The sequence below is a fragment of the Anas platyrhynchos genome, chromosome 13, assembly GCF_047663525.1.
Source record: "Anas platyrhynchos isolate ZD024472 breed Pekin duck chromosome 13, IASCAAS_PekinDuck_T2T, whole genome shotgun sequence".
Classification (NCBI taxonomy): domain Eukaryota; kingdom Metazoa; phylum Chordata; class Aves; order Anseriformes; family Anatidae; genus Anas; species Anas platyrhynchos.
In genome coordinates this window covers 13,010,097-13,028,364 of record NC_092599.1, presented here as the reverse complement: position 1 = coordinate 13,028,364, position 18,268 = coordinate 13,010,097, and the positions used below count along the sequence as shown (strand labels likewise).

Here is an 18,268-nt window from a genome sequence, read left to right as displayed (position 1 = left end):
GTGTGGGTGTGCGGCCGGAGGGGTGGGCACAACACCGTGGCCACGGAGGAGAGCGGAAAGCCAGGGGGGAACCGGGGAGAAGGAAGCAGGAGGGCAGCAAAAAAGCTGGTGGCTTTATTTGGTCCTGGTGAGGGGAGTGGTGCCAGGCTCCCCCGCTGGCCCCGTGCCCCGTCCCGCTCACTCCAGCTGCTGTAGGAAGGCCAGGAGCCCGCGGTGCCACTCCTCGGGTTTGTCCAGGTAGCAGGCGTGCCCTGCGCCCTGCAGCACCAGCACCTGGTGCTCGGGGAGGTGCCGCAGGTTGTTCAGGCTGGCCTGGCCCAGCTCCGCGTCCTGGTCCCCGTAAACGATCAGCGTGGGCGTCTGCAGAGGGGGGGACAGGCTGAGGGGGAGGCAGGGGGATGCTCGCCCTCCTCCCTGCCCACCGAAGCATCGTGTGGACGGCAGAAACACCTCCGATCTCCGTCCCCCAGGAGATGGGGACGGGGACGGAGATGCTCCTGGCACAGGATGGAGACGGGAGATGCTCCCACCCCCCTCCTCGTGCCCCCCATCACCCTTACTTTGACCTGGGCGTACTGCTCCGCCGGGAACTTGTCGGTGCAGATGGGTGCCACGGGCACGTAGGCTTTCAGCAGGTGCCCGTGCTGGAGGAGGAAAGGCAAGGAGTACATGCCGCTGAGCGAGGGGCTGACCACCACGGCCGGACCGAGCCCCAGCGCCTCCACCACGGCCTTCAGGAACCCCCCCGGCGCCGGCTGCCCCACGGGCGCGGGGGCCACGGCGTCCTTGGAGCGCCCCAGCCCTGTGGGGTGGGACAAAAAGGGGACGTCACCCCAAAGCCCGTGCCACACGTCACCCACGGGATGACGGGTGGCACCGGCGGCTCGGGACCGTGCCACCGGGCACCGGGGGTGGCACGAGTGGCTTCCACCTGCCGGTGCTCGGTGCTGCCCGTGCCTTACCGGGCAGGTCGATGGCCACGGCTCGGTGGCCGGCATCAGCCAGCACGGCCAGGGTCTGCAGCTGCAGCCAGGTGTCGGAGGAGAAGCGGATGCCGTGCAGCAGCAGCACGTTGAGCCGCGGGGCACGGCCACCCGGTTGTGCCTGCCGGTAGAAGAGGCTCTGCCCCGACACCTCCACGGTGCCCTCGCTCAGCTGCGGGGTGGCCATCCCGAGGGGGTCCGGGGGATTTGGGGTGTGTGATTTGGGGTGCGTCCCCGCGCTCCCTCACCTCCTTCCGTGCCCCGCTCCGCCTCGACGGGCCCCGGGGGCAAAGGGTGGCGGAGGCGGAGAGCGGCGGGGCCGGGCGGGGCCAAAAAAGGGGGGAGGCGAAACCGAGCCGAGCCGTGCCGAGCCGTGCCAAACCCGGCCCAGCACAGCCCAGCGCATCCGCTCCCTCCAAGCCGCGCGGGGGCAGCGCACGGCTTGGCACCGGAGGGGACCGGGGGACACCGGGGGACACCGGGGGACACCGGGGGTGCGAGGGGCCGGGCTTGGCCGCGCTCCACCGCCCCTACAGGCGGAGCCTGGGGCCGGCAGCACCGAGGAAGCGGAGGATCGGGGGCCCCGGGTGGGGGGGTTCTCCCCGCAGCCCCCCAGCGCTGCCATGAGCCGCAGCCGCCCGGCGCTGCTGGCCCTCGGGGCGCTGCTCGCCTGCGCCCTCGCCCTGCTGCTGCTGCCCGCCGCCCTCCGCCGCCCCCCCCCGGCTTTGCACCGCGCCCCCCCGGCCAACAGCAGCACGGTGCGGAGGGGGACGGCTGCTGGTACCGGCCCCGCCGTCGCCTACCGGGAGGCAACCGGGCTGCGCGCCCCCGGCCCCGGCAGGTGGGTGCCCCGTGCCCCCGGGGGATGCTGGTGGCCGCCCGGTGCTGCGGGCACGGCCCGGTGCTGAGCCCCTCGGATGCCTCTGTGCCCTGCCCCAGGCTGGATGTCCTGCTGCTGCACGGCCAAGCCTTCAGCTCCGCCACCTGGGAAGCTTTGGGGACGCTGGCGCTGCTCGCCGGAGAAGGGCACCGCGCGGTCGCCATAGATCTGCCCGGTAGGACCGTGGGGCCACGCTCATCACGGCTGTGAGCGGGCTCTGGAGCTCCTTAGGGAGCTCTAGGGCTGGGCTGTCCCCGTGGGGTGTCACCCACCCAGCCACCCAGACCTTGTGTGACCCTGCTTGGAGCTCCTGGGGCTCACACCAGTGCCCGTTTTCGCCCACCTTGCACCCTGCGCCCACGCCAGGCTACGGGGACTCGCCCCCCACGGGGACGGTGGCCACGCAGCAGGGCCGGGTGGCCTTCCTGGAGCGCATCCTGGAGGAGCTGGGCTTGGAGAGGCCCGTCCTCGTCAGCCCGTCCATGAGCGGCCGCTTCGCCCTGCCCTTCCTCCTGCTGCACGGGGACCGCCTGGGGGGCTTCGTGCCCATCGCGCCCGTGGGCACCCGGGACTACGCCGTGGGGCAGTACCAGCGGGTCCAGGTGAGGTCGTGGAGGATGGAGGATGCTGAGGATGGAGGATGGGAGCTGTGCCCTCAGCTCGGGGGGCGCTGGGCTGGCCCCAGAGGGCTGAGGCGATGGGTAGGGGTTGGCGTCTCCCTCCCCGACATCCCAAATCTCTCCCCTCTTCTTCAGACGCCCACCCTGATCCTGTACGGTGACCGTGACACCCACCTGGGCCCCCAGGCCCTGCAGAGCCTCCGGCACCTCCCCAGGCACCGCGTGGCCGTGCTGCCTGGCGCTGGCCATGCCTGCTACCTGGACAAGCCGGGGGACTTCCACCGGGCGCTGCTGGGCTTCCTCGGCCAGCTGCAGTGAGCCTGGGCTCCGTCCCCACGCAGCGGAGGACGGCGGGGTGCTGGCACCCTGCTTTGTCACACAGCCGGGCCGTTCGCCCCCGTGCCATATTCGGTGGCAGCGTGCCCGGCCCTGAGGGGCAGCAAGGAGTTTGGGGGGGGCTTCTCCAAACAGCACCCACCCTGCAGCAGCACCTGCCCCAGGATCCGGAGGTCCCACGTCGCTTTGCCAAATTTTGAAAGACATTTTGCAGCCACGGGGCGTTCCCAGGGGGGTGCCCCTGACCTGGGCATGTCCCCCCCGGTGTCCCCCTCCCTGGCACCACGGCTCTGAGCACCGAGCTTTGGGGTGATGGGGATGGCACGGGACACAGCCGTTGCCTTTTGGGGGGTGAGAACATCCCCTGGAGGGGGGCCCAGCACATTTTGGGGTGGGGGGGCAACGCGTGAGGCCAATAAACCGATCTCCTCCGGGCTCCCCAAGCCTCCCCGAGCCATTCTTTGGAATGAACGGCGGGCACCGGGCTCCTGGCCCGGGTAAAGGGGGGGGGGGGGAGGCGGAGCGGGGCCGGCCCGGGGGGGGGCGGAGCGGGACCAGGCGGAAGCCCAGCGGCGGCGGCGGCAGCGCGGAGGTAGGGCCCGGTGCACCGGGGAGGGGGGGGGACCCGGGGCCAGTTTCCTGCAGCCCGAGCCCCTCTGCCCTCATCCCCATCGTGGGACCCCCCCGACCTCGCCACCCCGTGCGCGGTGCCCCCGCTCCCCGCCGTGCTGCTGGGGTCCCCCCCCCCCTCTCCACCCGCTCCCTGTCCCCGTGCGCCCTTCGCCACCGTAGCCTCGCCCCCCTTTGAGCGCAACCCTGCCTCGTAGCCCCCCTGCCCCGCGCACCCCCGGTGTCCCCCTGTCCTCCCCCGTACGCCCCAGGCACCCCCTGTGCCCCCGCTCCCCCCGCACCCCTCCTGTAGCCCCCCGCAGAAACCCGCACGCCCTCGGCCCCCCGCACCCCCAGCCCCTTTTTCCCTCCCCGTCCCGTGCTCGCCAGGGCGAACTTTGCCCCAAGCTTTTAATGAGGGTGGACTTTGGAGGGGGTGGTGGGTGATTAACCACCCCCTGCTCTTTCCCCCCCCCCCCCGGAGATCTGCAGCCCGGGAATGGCACCCGGGAAGCCAGGGAAGAGTGCGGGGGGCTCGGAGGACCCCTCGGTGACGCTTTTCCGCCAGTACCTGCGGATTGACACCGTCCACCCCAAGCCCGATTATGGTGAGGAGGGGACGGGGGGGGACTGGGGGGCGATGGAGGCGGCACGGCTGGCGGCACGGCTCCGTCCCTTCCACCAGCCTTTGGTGTGGTCTTTGGACCCTCCTGCCTGGTTCCTTGGGCCAGGGTTGTCGTGATCCAGGTGTAGGAGAACGCGGCTGTGCCTTATCCCTGCTGGTGCCCATGGTTTGGGGCCGCTGCAGGGATTTTCGTCCTCCTGTGGCACGGCAGACCCACGGCCCAGCCTCCCCTTTCCGTGCTGCCCTGGGTCTGGGACAAACATTTGTGTTACCCCTACGTACCTCTCCCATCAGTATTTCCCTCCTCCCACAGAAGCGCATGGAGATGTTTTTCTCAGGACACGGCGGGCTCCCCTGCTGGACTTTGCCTTCCCGAACTCTCTCCCTTCATCTTTTTGTCGTCCCCAGATGCAGCCATCCAGTTTTTGGAGCGCGTCGGCACCGACCTGGGCTTGGCCAGCCAGAAAGTGGAGGTGAGCGAGGCAACACCAGCCCTGCTGCCGCTGTGCCTGTCCCCATCCCAGCCTGGCCGTGGGGCTGTCCCCTCCCCACCACCCAGGAGAGGGGCAGGAGGTGACTTCCCTGCTGCTCCTAATCCTCCGCTGACCCCGGTGCTTCCTTAAGCTCCTCTCGCAGCCTGGATTTCGGCCGGTCCCCGCTGACCTTTAGGGCTGGCTGCGCTATGATTAGCCGGGGACCGGGCAGGGTGACGTTGGCTGAAGATGTCCCTCACGCCTGGCTGGCACAGGGGACACCGAGGGGCTGGCAATTTCCCCTCAACTCCACCTGAATTGCAGCCAGGAGCTTGTGGCTGCTCGTGGCCACGTCCAGGGGGCTCTGGTGAGGGGCCAAGCGTGCCCAAACCCACCGGGTCCCCTTGTCCCCACCCTGGTGACATCCTGCCTTTGCTTGCAGGTGTGCCAGGGCCGCGTGGTGCTGGTCCTCACCTGGCTGGGCACAAACCCCCGCCTGCGCTCTATCCTGCTCAACTCTCACACCGATGTCGTGCCGGTTTTCGAGGTACGGCCACGGGGCGGGCTGGGCACAGCGGGGACGGCGCACAGCAGGAGGTCACAGCCCTTGTTCCCCGCAGGAGCACTGGACCTACCCGCCCTTCGAGGCTGTTAAGGATTCGCAAGGCAACATCTACGCCCGGGGTGCCCAGGACATGAAGTGCATCTCCATCCAGTGAGGGGGGGGCTCGGTGCTGGCTGGGCACGGGGTGGATGCGCCTCGGAGCAGGGTCGGGGGGGATTTTGCCTCCCCATGGTGCTGAGACGGCACAGCGTGAGGGTGCCACCTGGCTGGGGTGGCCCAGGGGACGCCAGCCCCTCTCCTTGCACCCAGCCCCCCTCCTTGCACCCAAGCGCCCTTCCAGCACCCCCTCCCCACAGGTACCTCGAGGCCATCCGAAGGCTGAAGGCGGAGGGGAAGAGCTTTGCCCGCACCATCCACCTGACCTTCGTGCCTGGTAAGTCCCCAGGGAGTGCCCTGCTGAGGGGACAGGGTGGGCTGGCAGCCGGGGGACGCTTTTTGTAGCTCCTCACCTGGGAGACGTGCGCCTGCCTGCTGGGATTTTGGATTCTCCTCGCTCAGGGCTGATGGGGGGTGGCCAGCTCTGAGGGCAGCCAGTAGGGAAGGAGGGCGCGGGGGTGCCGGGCTGGGGGACGCCTTTCCCCCCAGCAAACTTCTCTCTGCAGACGAGGAGGTGGGCGGACACAAGGGCATGGAGATGTTCGTGCAGCGCCCGGAGTTCAGAGCGCTCAACGTGGGCTTTGCCCTGGACGAGGGTGAGCGGTGGCAGGGTTGGACCCCCAAGGGGATCTTTTCTCACCTGGCACCCCCTGCGCGTTGGCATCACCCCCTCCCCAAGCCTCTGGGGTCCCCCTGGGCCACCCCAGGCAGTGCCCCCCGCAGTGCCAGCCTCTCTGTGACACCTCTCTGTGCCCATCCCAGGCTTGGCCAGTCCCTCCGACACCTTCAGCGTCTTCTACGGTGAAAAGAGCCCCTGGTGTGAGTACCCACCTGCCCACCGCCCCCTCCCTTGCTCTGCTGGGTGTTTTGGCATTGGGGTGCCGGGTACACCCTGGGCTCCTGCTCAGCGCCTCTCCCTCGTCCCCCGTGGCTGCAGGGATCAAGGTGAAGTGCGTGGGCAGCCCCGGGCACGGGTCCCGCTTCATCAGCAACACGGCGGCCGAGAAGATGGTGAGCGAGGGGGGACCCCGGGGCTGGGAGCACCTTTTGGGATGGGCACCTGGCCCGTGTTTGGGAGCTGCTTTTGGGGCTGGCCCCCTGGGCTGGGGGGCTGGATAGGGCATGGCATCCCCCACCTGGCTGGTTCCAGGGGGGCTTAACCCAAATGTTTGCCTCCCCAGCACAAAGTGATCTCCTCCTTCCTGGCCTTCAGGGAGAGCGAGAAGCAGAGGTAGGGCACGGCCACGGGGTGGCATCAGCTTTGCTTCGGTCCTTGGAGGGGTCCTGCCCACCCTTGGCCTCTCGGGGACCTGAAATGAGGCTGGGATCCAGCACCGTGCCCCCCTTTGCCTCAGTTTACCCGTGTGGGGGTGGTGGCAGGGACAGAGGGGGACTTTTCTCCCCCCTGTGTCCCCGAGGCTCAAATCCGACACGAGGCTGACCCTGGGGGACGTCACCTCGCTCAACCTGACCATGCTGGAGGGGGGCGTCTCCTTCAACGTGGTGCCCTCCGAGATGGCCGCCGGCTTCGACATCCGCATCCCACCCACCGTGGACCTCAAGGTGGGCACCATGCTGGCCCCGCCGGGGGGATTTGGGGCTGGGGGTGCCCCCGTTCACACCCTTCCTTTGCTGTCTTCTGCAGGCCTTCGAGAAGCAGGTGGCCGGCTGGTGCCAGGCAGCTGGGGACGGTGTCACTTACGAGTTTCACCAGGTGAGGGCTCGGGGATAAAGGGCTCAGCACCCTGTGCCCCTCGCAGGGTGCTCACCCCCTTCTCCCCCCATCGCTCAGAAATGCATGGACCAGCACATCACCTCCACCGAGGAGTCTGACCCGTGGTGGAAAGCCTTCAGCGGGGTCTGCAGGGACATGTGAGTCGTGCCCCTGGAGAGAGACAGCGGGCACCCGGGGGACATCCTCTGGTCCCCGGGGCTTGGGTGTTGTGGCAGGGTTGGGAGAGAGCCCCCTTTGCTACGCCAGCACCTCGCCGTACCCCATTTCCCCTGGAGAGGAGAGGACCGAGTGTCCCGCGTGGCTTGGGGACCTTTCTGGCTTATTTTCTGGGGACCCAGCTGTCCCCGTGCCACGCTGACACCACATCTCGCTTTATAGGAAGCTGCAGCTGAAGCTTGAGATCTTCCCCGCCGCCACGGACAGCCGCTACATCCGAGCAGTGAGTGCTGACACCAGCCTGTCCCCTGTGTCCCTGCTGCTTGTCCCAACCCCCTTCTCACCCCGCTCTCCCGTCCCCAGGCAGGACACCCGGCCATCGGCTTCTCGCCGATGAACCGCACCCCGGTGCTGCTGCACGACCACAACGAGTTCCTCAACGAGGACGTCTTCCTGCGGGGCATCGACATCTACGCCCACCTCCTGCCCGCCCTGGCCTCCGTGCCCCCGCTGCCCGCTGAGGGCTGAGCCTTTAGGAGGGGACAGGGACGGCACCGGGGGGGAGGGGGGGGAGCAGAAGGTGCCGGGGAGCCTGCAGGCATCGTGCCACCCCTCTCAAGTGTCCCTTTACGGTGGGGGTGCAAAGGGCTGGCCAGATGGTGCCACGTGCCCTGGCTGTGCCCTCCAAAGCTGGTTTTGGGCACTTCCAGGCACCACGCTGAGGGTTGTGCCCCCTTGCCCACGTGTCAGCACAGCCCCGGGTGCCTCCTGCCCCGTGTCCCCGCAGCTATTTGGGCTCGTGTGAGCCCTGGGCTGCGTGCCCGTGGCTCATCCTGCTCCCCTCTTGGCTTTCAGGGGTGCTGGGGCTGTGCCACCCAGCCCTGGTGCCTCCCTGTCCCCTCCACACGGATTCACTCAATAAATCTCCTCGGTGAGCAAGGCCAGGAGCAGGGGGGTCTGTCTGTCTGTCTGTCCAGGGGCAACTCCAGCACCTGGGAGAGGCCGGGCACGGGGGATTTTTACCTTCCCCTGCTTCCCCTGGGTTCATTGGGCTGGGGAGGGGAAGGGGCTGCGCTGGCAGGAGCCTGCCCAGGCAGGATTCAGCTCAGCCTGGGGCACCGGGGCAGGGGGGCAGGAGCTGAGGTTAATCCTGCTCCCTTCCTACGGGATCTTCCCAGGGTGGCTCCCCAGGACCCTTGGGGCACGGAGCGCTGCGCGAGCCTGGGCAGGAGCCTCGGCGTTATCTGCCAGAGGTGCCTCGGGGCTCGGATCTGCTTCTTGCTCCCATCCCCACCCAAGGTGCTACGTTTGCTCCAGCTTTTTGCTCTGCCTTCCCCCTCGGGGAGCCAGGCCAGGGCTCACCGGGCTGAATCGGGGCGGTTTTGGGCAAGTTGGGGCTGGCAGCGCTGCAGAGCCCTGCACGCACCGCAGGCTTCCCGTGCGCTGCTGGGGTGCTGCGTGCCAAGGGCTGGGGGCACGGCAGAGGGGTTGGGGTGTCCAGCTCAGGGACAGGCAGTGGGTTCTCGGTCCCCAAGGTCCCCTTCTGTGCCCCCTGCTCCCCTCGTGTCCCCAGCTGGCGTGGGACCAGCCGTGCTTGGGGAGGGGACACCGTCCAGGGACAGGTTGGAGAGGGGGGGACCCTCCTTCCCCATTCTTGCTCCATGTCCTCGACGTGGGGGGAACCGAGGAGGGGACCCCAGTGCCACGCAGCTGCTGCTCCCTGCCACAAACCCTGTGCCCTGCGACCCTCGGGGGGTGCTGAAGCAGCGGGGACATCGCTTTCAGCACCCTCCTGCCCCAACCCTGCGCACCCGTTCCCCAAAGGATGCTTTGGGGCGCCCCCAGCGCCAGCTCCCGGGGCTGGGGGGGAGCGCCCGGGGCCGGGGCGGGCCGGGGCGGAGCTGCGGCCCCATAAAAAGCGGAGATCCCAGGAGCTGCGGCCCCGGGAGGAGGATGCGGGCGGCGGCGGCGGCGCTTTGCTGGCTCTGGGGCTCGCTGCTGGCCGCGGGGCGCAGCCTGCCCCGGCTCCGCCTGCCCCACCGCGGTGAGCCGGGAAGGGGAGAAAAGGGGGTGGGAAAGGGGTTTTTAGGGCTGGAGGGGGTGGGAATGTTTTTTTGGGGGCCGGGAGGGAGGTGGAAGGTCGCACCTCGCCGTGAGGGCTCCGCGGATGTGGGGAGCAGGGAAGCGTTTTGGGGAAACTGAGGCACGAGGTGAGGGGGGGGGGGGGGCTGCCCTGCTGCCGGCACCCCTGGGTGCCAAGCGGGTGCTTTGCCCTCCTGGTTTTAATTCAGACCTTCCCCGCGGTCCTGCCCCTGCCTCATTAAGCCCCCGAACAGGTTGGAGCCCAGTTTGGCACCTGGGCGGGGGGCTGGAGAGCCTGGGGGGGGGCGCGTCCAAGCGAGGAGCCTCTAAAAAGAGAAAACCAACACTTGCATAACGCCCGGGGAGAGGAAGGGAAGGGGCTGGGGCAGCCCGGCTCCTGCAGAGCCCCAGGAGCTGCCCAACGCAGCCCCGAGCCGAGGGCAAGCTGCTGGGGGCCCCCCCGGCCAAGCACTGGGGTGCAGAGCCCTGGGGGGGGGGATGCTGGCTGCGCCCCGGGTCCTTCTCGCAGCCACCCCCCGTGTAGGAAGGGGGAAACTGAGGCACAGAGGGGGCTCCTCGCCCCAGGAGGTGACAGGTGCCCACCACGGCGGGGTCCTGTGGCTTCAGGCTGGGGTTGGCAGCAGCACGGGGAGGTTTTGGGGCCCCCAGCAGAGCTGGGCTGTGGGGTTTGGGTGCTGCCTCGGTGCCTGATGGGCTCCGGCACGAAGTCGGTCCTGTGGGAACTCCTGGGGACAGGCGGGCTCCCCAGGGGAACCAGCAACCTTTTGAAGCTTTTTTTTGTTTTATTATTATTATTATTATTTATTTCTTATTTTTGCCTTCTTAAGTTGATTGCTCTGTTCCTCTTCCAAATTGGAAGCAGAAGCCGAGATTTCCCACGAAACAAACGAGCGTCTCAATTAAAACCATTAGGAGCCTCTGAACAGCCTCGGAAATGAACGCTGGGCAAAAGCGAAGCTGCTTTCACTTAGTTTGTCAGCCCGGGGTGCGCTTGGCTCCGCTCGCAGGAGCAGCTTTTGAGGTGGAAAGAGGGGAAGGCTCCGTGCTCCGCAGCCAGGGGGGGTGCCGGGCTGTCACCTCCCCCGGTGGCACTGCTGGGGTGGCGGTGGCCGTGTCCCCAGCTCACCCTGCTGCTGCTCCAAGTCCCCGTTTTCCTTCCGTGTTGGCTTCCAGCAGCGGGGCTGAGCGTGGAGAAGGGCATGTCTCCGCTGCACATCCCAGCACGTCGCAGTCCCCAGCTCCCTGTCATCCCCTCAAGGGGCTCCTGAATTGCTGTGGTGGCGCTGGCAAAGTCAGGGGAGGCTCCTCTGGGGCCCCCCATGCTGGGGAAAAGATGGGGGGCATGGCCGGGTGATGCTTTTTTTCGGGGGAAGGTGCCCGGTGCCAGCGTCAGGCGAGGCGCAGGGGGAATTTGCTGGGGCTGGGGTGAAGGAAAAGCCTTGCTTGAAACAATATGAGCAGCCCGACGGCTTTGCCAATGTTATTCTGAGCTGGGAAAATATTATTGCTGGGCAAGAATAGAAGGAGACGACGGTGTTTTCCCGGGCTGGGCCCAGGGAAGCAGGAGGAGCAGAGATGCTGGCACAGCGTGCGCTGGGGGGGTGCTCGGGGGCTGAATGACCCCAAGAGATGGGGCTGGGGCCACCGGGTGTCCCGGGCTGCTGGTGGCCCAGCCGAGCAGTCCCAGTGCCTCCTCTGCTCCTGGGGACAGATCCGAGCCATGGAGGGGACAGCCCGGCTGGGGACAGGGACTGCAGCAGCTGCAGGCTCCCCCAGGGCAGGCCGCAGAGGGTGCGGTGCATCTGGGGACAGCCGTCAATGGCTCTTTGTCCTCCTCCTCCTCCTCCGCTCGGCTTTCTTGGAGGCCTGGCCCGGGGTCGGCGCCATGGTTTTGGGGCCCAGTGAAGCCGAACCACCTCCCCTTGCCCTCTCCCTCCCAGCTGGGGGGGCGCTGAGCTTTGGCAAGCCTCCACTTCCCCCTTCCGTCAGCCCCGAGGTGGTTTCCTATTGTCTGGGCATCCCATGGGATTCAGGCACCGACCCTATTGGGGAGCCTGGAGATGGTTGCTGTGGGCCCAGGGGCAATGTCCTCCCCTGGGTGTCCCCGTGCCTTCACCCCAAGCTCCGGCCCCATGCCATGGTGGGGCACCACGATGCCCCTTTGCTCCAGCATCCTCCCGTGCCCTGGCTGCTGCAATTAGGGGGCTCCTTCCTGGGGACGGGAGCCCTGGTGGCACCAACCAGCACCCTGGGGGCTTTTGGGGCTGGGGTGGCTCCTGCTGACGCTGCCTTCCCTGCCCGACAGAGCTGCTGAGCACCAACCGCTCCGTCCTTTTCTTTGGCCACCGAGGCTTCCTGGGCTTCCGCACGCTCTACCTGGACGAGTACCGGGACCGGCTCTTTGTTGGGGGCAAGGACGCGCTCTACTCCCTGCGCCTGGACAGGGCCAGCACCGACACCAAGGAGGTGAGTGCCCTGTGCCCAACCGTGGCGGTCGGAGGGCAATTAGCTGGCAATTAGCTGGCAATTACCCGCAGCTCCTGGGTGCTGAGCAGGGTCCCGCTGGGGATGCGGCTTCCCAAGGGGTCAGTGCCTGCCGTCCCCTCCACCCGCCCCAAAAGGCTCTTTGTGTTCCAGATCTACTGGCCGCCCCTGCCCGGGCAGACGGAGGAGTGTTTTCGGAAGGGGAAGGACCCAGGGGTGAGTCTCTCCCCGTGCCCCTGAGCTGAGGGGGTCCCCTCGTACCCCACCCTGGAGCTGGTGACTTCTAGGACAGGTTGTGGCACCACGGGGCTAAAAATGAGGCAGGGAGCTGGTGCCCAGGCCTGGCTGTTTATGATCCTTGCACTGAGCTCTCCAAATCCCACCTCTGGGATGCCCCATGCAGGCAGGAGCTTGGAAACCTGAGCTCAGGGGGTCCCAAGCCCCGGTCCTGGAGCTTCTCAGCATCCCTGTGTGGCAGGGTACCCGTGCACCGAGCTGTGCGTGGTCTCAGCAGGGAGGTTTTGGAGGGGGGTGTGCCGTGCTGGCCATCCCGGCCATCCCCCAGCGATGGGAAATCTGCAGCTCGATCCAGTTGGGTGACCTCGTTCCCCTCTTTGCAATTACTTCGCGTCCCCCCTGCCCTGACATGAAACAGGAGTAAGGCAGGGGGGAGCCCGCCAGAGCCCCCAGGCTCCCCCAGCCCAGACAAATCACTCCCAGCATGTTTATTTTCCAAGCTCTGACAGATCCAAGCTGGGAGAGCCTCGACTCTTTTTTTTTTTTTTTTTCTCACATGTATTTTTTTTAACTCACCATTGCAGAGGCTCTTTGCAAAGGGAAAATAAACAGCGGGGAGGCCGGGGACCCCTGGGGCAGCTCGGTGGCGGGGCTCCCAGCAGCCAGGGGCCTCACGCCCTGCGCAGGGGACCGCAGAGGAGGGCGGGCAGGGCTGGGTAAGCACCCGAGCAGAAGGACAAACCCGATGGGGACCGTCCCATCTTGCTTCCCCTGTCCACACGAGGTGCTTTGGAAGAGGACGGTGGGTGCTGGGGTGAGCTCTTTGGGGGGTGCAGGGGATATGGTCACAGCATGGAGGGTGAATTCCTCATCGCTGTGTCCCCACGATGGGTGGGAAGGTGTCCCCAGTGGAAGGGACCACCCTGGGCAGCGCTATCAGGGGCTGCCCTGGGTCTGGAGGCAGCCGAGGGAGGCCGTGGGGCTCCAGCTCTGTCTCCTGCGTTTCCTCCCTTTGTTTCCTCCCCTTCACCCAGTGCGAGCAGGAACGTGATGGGGGAAGGCCCAGCAAAAAGCCCGATCCCTCTGCAATGAGCTGGGGGCTTGGGTTGGCAGAGCCCAACCCCGGCAAGCCCTGGCGGAGCCGTGAGCTGCTCCTCTGGCACCTCTGGCTGAAGGCAGAGCTCGGAGGCCCCGTGTCGCTGGGGGGGGCGATGCAGCAGGTCCCTGCAAGCCTCCCCCTTAGTGGCCCTCTCCCCAGACCGACTGCGCCAACTACATCCGCCTGCTGCACCCCTACAACCGGACCCACCTGCTGGCCTGCGGCACCGGCGCCTTCCACCCCGTCTGCGCCTTTGTCTACGTGGGGCACCGCGGAGAGGTAGGCGCCTGGCTCGGGGTGGTGTCCTCAGCCTCCTTGTCCCCATCCTCCTCCTTCATGGGGGTTTTAGGCTGCGTGGGGATGCTGGATCTGGTGTTTGACCCAGTTGGGAACCAGCCCCGTGTTGCCCTTGCCCTTCCCCACCTCTCCAGCCACGGTGTCCCCGTGGTGGCAGCGGTGCGGGTGGCGTTTCCTCCTCTCCCAGTCACCGGTGTGAGCCCCAGGTGGGCCCCCCCGGTGTGTCCCCGTCACAGCCTCACTGTCCCCAACCCCAGCATGCCTTCAGCTTGGATCCCACCAGCGTGGAGAGCGGCCGGGGCAGGTGCCCACACGAGCCCGACGGCGCGTTCGCCAGCACGGTCATCGGTGGGTTGCCGTCCCTGGGGACCTCGGGGTGCCGGGCGCAGGGACCAGGGGGTTGGGGTGGGGGGACACCGGTCCCTGTGCCACCAGCTGGGGGTGGCCGGGGGCTCTCAGGGTGTCTCTGCCAGGTGGGGAGCTCTACGCCGGCCTCACCGCGGACTTCCTCGGCCGCGACCCCGGCATCTTCCGCAGCACGGGGACGCGTTCTGCGCTGCGCACCGAGGTGGATCAGCGCCTGCTCAATGGTAACGGTGCCCCCAGCCCCACGGCACAGCATGGGGGGCACGGGGGGAGCCCTCTTGCTGGGCTTTCCTCACCCATTTCCATCTGTCATGCACGGCCCGGAGGTGTCAGCCGTGCCCTTTGTCCCCACCTGATGCTCCTAGCTCTCTCCTAGAGCCCAAATTCGTGGCGGCCTTCCTGATCCCGGACAACGATGACCGGGACAATGACAAAGCCTATTTCTTCTTCACGGAGAAGGTGGTGGAGGCAGATGGCAGGGAGCACGCCGTCGTCAGCCGGGTGGCACGGGTCTGCGTGGTGAGACGCCAGTGGCACCGCAGGGGATCACCCCTGGGCCTGCTCGGTGCCTGTTTTTAGGGACAGAGGTCCTGGGATGGGTTTTTGTAGCGGTGGCTGTACGTGGAAGGTGGGGCAGAAGGCTGGCGGGTGCTCCCCACCCAGGGGGCTGCCGAGGGGCTGTCTGCTCAGTCGTAGCAGTGGCCCTGACGCTCCCCGTCCCTGCAGAATGACGCTGGAGGCCAGAGGGTGCTGGTCAACAAGTGGAGCACCTTCAACAAAGCCCGCCTGGTGTGTTCTGTCCCCGGCCCCGGCGGCATCGACACCCACTTTGACGAGCTGGGTAAGGGGTGGGGAGCACCCCAGGGACCCCGCGGGTGCCTCTCCCTCGTTTGGTGGCTTTGGGAGGCTCCTGGGCCACCAGCGAGTTCCAAGGCTTGGGTTTCTCCTCCCCAGAGGATGTCTTTTTGCTGAGGACAAGGGATGGGAAGAGCCCGGAGATCTACGCCCTCTTCAGCACCGTCAGGTGGGTGGCTCAGCCCCAGCCCCAGCCCTTGGGGACACCCAGCCCTGGCCTGCCCATCGCCACCGATGGGATCTGATCTCCCTTCGTTGTCCCCTTCCAGCCACGTCTTTCGGGGCTCTGCTGTCTGCGTCTACCGCATGGCCGACGTCCGTGAAGTCTTCAACGGGCCCTTCGCACACCGCGAGAGCCCCCTCCACCAGTGGGCAGCCTACGAGGGCCGCGTGCCCTACCCCCGCCCAGGCGTGGTGAGCAGTCCCTGGGGGGCTGATCCCCTCCTCCAGGGCGGGGGGCGATGGGGACGAGCCCCCCTTGCCCTATTGGGGTCCCGATGGGGTTCCTGTGGGATCTGCCCAAATGGGGTCCCTCTGGGATCCGCCCCGAGGTTCCTCTTTTGGGGAGGAACCCAAACAGTTCTCACCGAGTGAATGGGGTCCCTCCTGTCCCCACAGTGCCCCAGCAAGACCACCAACCAGCCCCGGCGGCCCTACAGCACCACCAAGGACTTCCCCGACGAGGTGCTGCACTTTGCCCGCGCTCACCCCCTCATGCACAAGCCCGTGCGCCCGCGGCACCGCCGGCCGCTGCTGGTGAAGGCCGACCTGCAGCACCGCCTGCTCCAGCTCGTGGTGGACCGCGTGGACGCTGAGGACGGGCAGCACGACGTCCTCTTCTTGGGGACAGGTAAGCGGGGCAGGCAGGGCGGGCAGCACGCAGGGGATGGGTGCCAGGGTGGCCCGCGAGGGCGGGAGGTGGCGTCTCTGTCCTCCTCCTGGCAGATGCGGGCTCGGTGCTGAAGGTGGTGGTCCTGCAGAAGCCCAACTCGGCCGGGACCGAGGAGATCGTCCTGGAGGAGCTGCAGGTTTTTAAGGTGAATTTTGCTGCGAGGGAAGGGAGCGGTGGGGTGGGCACTGTGGGTGCGGGTCGGGGATGCATCCCTCGGCTGGAGGGATGTCACCGTGCCGCTGGGCACCAGGAGGGTTCCTGTCTTCCCCTTCCCCGGGGTGGCAGAGGTGCCCACCCCCTCCAGGCTCCAGCAGCCAGAAGGGGGGAATGCGCAGCGTTTTCTCCCCCACACGCTCTCCTGGTGTCCCCCAGAGACCCCCCATGCCCAGGGCTCCCTGGGGAGAGGCTCGGTCCGGCCTCATGCCTGCCTCCCTCTCCTGCAGGCACCCGTGCCCATCACCCAGATGGAGATCTCCGTCAAGCGCGTGAGTCCATTTCTCAGGGGCTGGGGGCGAGGGTGGGTGGCCGGGAGGGGCTGTGCAACGTGGGGCCGGGTGTCACCGTGTCACCCCTGTGATGCTGCTGCCCCCCAGCAAACGCTCTACGTGGGCGCCAGCCTGGGGGTGGCCCAGGTGCGGCTGCACCAGTGCGAGAGCTACGGCACCGCCTGCGCCGAGTGCTGCCTGGCCAGGGACCCGTACTGCGCCTGGGATGGCACCGCCTGCACCCGCTACGTGCCCTCGGGCAAGCGCCGCTACGTGCGCCACACCAGCCCCGTGTACCAGTGTCTGGACCAGAACCTGACCGGTGAGAGGCTTGGGGTGAGGCGCCCCAGCCCGCGGTGCCCCCCAGGAGAAGCTGGGGGAGCCCGGGGAGCTCTGGTGGTGGTGGGAGACGGGCGCTTCGGCCCCACAGAGTGCCCACTTCTGTCCCCACCACGCGCGTGCCTCTGTCTCTGCCCCAGTGGATGATTTTGAGCACGTTGAAGAGAAGGTGCTGTACGGCATGGAGCACAACAGCACCTTCCTGGAGTGCGTGCCCCGCTCCCCGCAGGCCAGCGTGCAGTGGTTCGTGCAGAGACCCCCGGATGAGCAGCAGGACGAGGTGAGACCCCAGCGCCTGCCCTTCCCCTTCCTTCCCCTCCTCGTTCCTGCCAAGAACCCAACCTCACAGCCGTGGCCGCCAGGTGAAGACGGACGAGCGGGTGCTGCAGACGGAGCGAGGGCTGCTGTTCCGCCAGCTGCACAGCCGCGATGCCGGGGTCTACTCCTGCAAGACGCTGGAGCACGGCTTCACGCAGACAGTGGCCAGGACGTCCCTGCGGGTGCTCAGGGGTGAGCAGCTGCCCCGTGCCTCCCCCCGGCAGCGCGAGGACGAGCGCCCACCCTGCCCCGAGCCCCGGCAGGCAGTGCCAGCTCCCAAAGCATGGTTCAAGGACATCCTGCACCTCGTCAGCTCGGCTGACCGGCAGCGGGTGGAGGAGCAGTGCCTGCGCCTCTGGTGTGGCCACCGCAAGGGCAAGATGGCCAAGGGCAAGCTCGCCCTGGCTGGCTTGGATGCGGGCAAGAAGGCACGCACGGCCAAGCCCCAGGGCGAGAGGATCCGCGTGCCCCGGCAAGCTGCGGCCACTTAGAGCAGGGGACCTGTCCTCGAGCGGGCTTGCGGCTGCACAAAGTCCTCCCGGCCCCAGGGCTGGCTCCTGGGCAGGTCACTGTCACCTCGGGGGCTGCAGAGCCACCTCCCAAAGCGGGGACGTGGGGGAGATACGATGGCACTGGGCCCCTCGCTCTTGCCAGGTGCCACCACTGGTCGCCTCGGGGGGGTATGGAGCCACGGTCACTGGGGTGGCAGTGACCCCGGGGAGCTTGCTGGCTTTCTCTGCAAATAAACGGGCCGAGCACAGCGCCAGCCCCCTCTTCACCCGTGGGGTGTCCAGGATCTTTCCACACTGCCAGCCTGGAGCCTGGGACAGACACTTGCTCTCGGGGGTAAAAACTGAGCCCCGTCGGCTGGATGGGGAGGCTGGGGCCACACTGGGATGGGTGCAGCGGGGGACGGGGGCTCTCACGGCACAGCCCCTGGCCCGAGCCCAGCCTCTGTGCTGGGAAGCAGAGCGGCCTTTGTATGAAAGGGGAAAAGCAGAAGCAGGGCAGGCACGGGGCCAGCGCTGCTGCTCCCGTTCCTGGAAAGGGATCGCAGGCTCATCCCCGGCCCCGCTTCAACCCCTCATCTTGCCCCCAAGGGAAAACACAAACTGTTTAGGGGCTGGGCAGGGTCAGGGAGGGTGGCAAACGGCTGCGGGTACCTTCGATCCATCCCTGGGTAAACATGGGAGAGGCTTGGGGTAAGGTCCCGCAGCCGGGGAGTAACTGCACCAGGACGGCAGGGGGCATGGGCAGAGGGGGCGGTGGGTTTTGGGGGCGGCTGCTGAGCCCCAGGGCCTCCCCAAAACGCAGATCTCTGCCCTGCTATGGGTGCTGCAGGCCGCTGTGGGTGAGGCACTCGCCTGCTGGGAGCTCCGGCAGTCGGGCTGATAAGGATCTCCCCTTTCCCCGGGCAGCACGGCCCCACACAATGGTGTGAACCGCGGCCCCGCCGGGCCCGGCATTGTTCGAAGGCAGAGGAAGGGGAAAGAAAATAATAATAATTAAACCCCAAAATAGCTCGCACAAAGCCCGGGCTGGGTGATATCATCGCTCCTCCCTTACGAGCACTGGTGCTGCAGCACAACGGCTGTGTGCGGTGCCTTTGGTGGGGGCAAAGTCCCCGGGTGTGCTGCCTGGCCCCACGTGGGGCT

General features: G+C 67.4%; 4 protein-coding genes across 4 annotated transcripts; 3 read left to right on the top strand and 1 right to left on the bottom strand.

Moving 5' to 3' along the window:
* Nucleotides 1–92: 92 nt before the first annotated feature.
* On the bottom strand, nt 93–1,303 carry LOC113845101 (putative protein-lysine deacylase ABHD14B). The gene is made up of 3 exons (XM_027467926.3): nt 963–1,303; nt 561–802; nt 93–360 (listed from the first exon to the last, which is right to left on the bottom strand). Exons 1-3 carry the CDS (start codon nt 1,168–1,170, stop codon nt 178–180), a joined length of 633 nt encoding a protein of 210 aa, XP_027323727.2. The 5' UTR covers nt 1,171–1,303; the 3' UTR covers nt 93–177.
* A 129-nt stretch (nt 1,304–1,432) lies between these two features.
* Nucleotides 1,433–3,262, top strand: ABHD14A (abhydrolase domain containing 14A). The gene is made up of 4 exons (XM_038186217.2): nt 1,433–1,824; nt 1,923–2,038; nt 2,230–2,465; nt 2,619–3,262. Exons 1-4 carry the CDS (start codon nt 1,607–1,609, stop codon nt 2,799–2,801), a joined length of 753 nt encoding a protein of 250 aa, XP_038042145.1. The 5' UTR covers nt 1,433–1,606; the 3' UTR covers nt 2,802–3,262.
* Nucleotides 3,263–3,270: 8 nt separating this feature from the next.
* Nucleotides 3,271–8,085, top strand: ACY1 (aminoacylase 1). Its single transcript, XM_027467923.3, has 15 exons — nt 3,271–3,411; nt 3,913–4,036; nt 4,462–4,526; nt 4,969–5,073; nt 5,147–5,241; nt 5,448–5,524; nt 5,754–5,843; nt 6,010–6,066; nt 6,185–6,258; nt 6,429–6,478; nt 6,666–6,810; nt 6,893–6,961; nt 7,040–7,119; nt 7,361–7,421; nt 7,502–8,085. The coding sequence occupies exons 1-15, from the start codon at nt 3,286–3,288 to the stop codon at nt 7,664–7,666; spliced, it is 1,383 nt and encodes a 460-aa protein (XP_027323724.2). The 5' UTR covers nt 3,271–3,285; the 3' UTR covers nt 7,667–8,085.
* A 946-nt stretch (nt 8,086–9,031) lies between these two features.
* Nucleotides 9,032–17,391, top strand: SEMA3G (semaphorin 3G). The gene is made up of 16 exons (XM_038186100.2): nt 9,032–9,182; nt 11,547–11,707; nt 11,879–11,941; nt 13,221–13,340; nt 13,616–13,706; nt 13,832–13,948; nt 14,101–14,243; nt 14,451–14,565; nt 14,679–14,748; nt 14,849–14,993; nt 15,198–15,429; nt 15,525–15,616; nt 15,915–15,956; nt 16,065–16,278; nt 16,436–16,575; nt 16,658–17,391. The coding sequence occupies exons 1-16, from the start codon at nt 9,092–9,094 to the stop codon at nt 17,102–17,104; spliced, it is 2,283 nt and encodes a 760-aa protein (XP_038042028.2). The 5' UTR covers nt 9,032–9,091; the 3' UTR covers nt 17,105–17,391.
* Nucleotides 17,392–18,268: the final 877 nt, after the last annotated feature.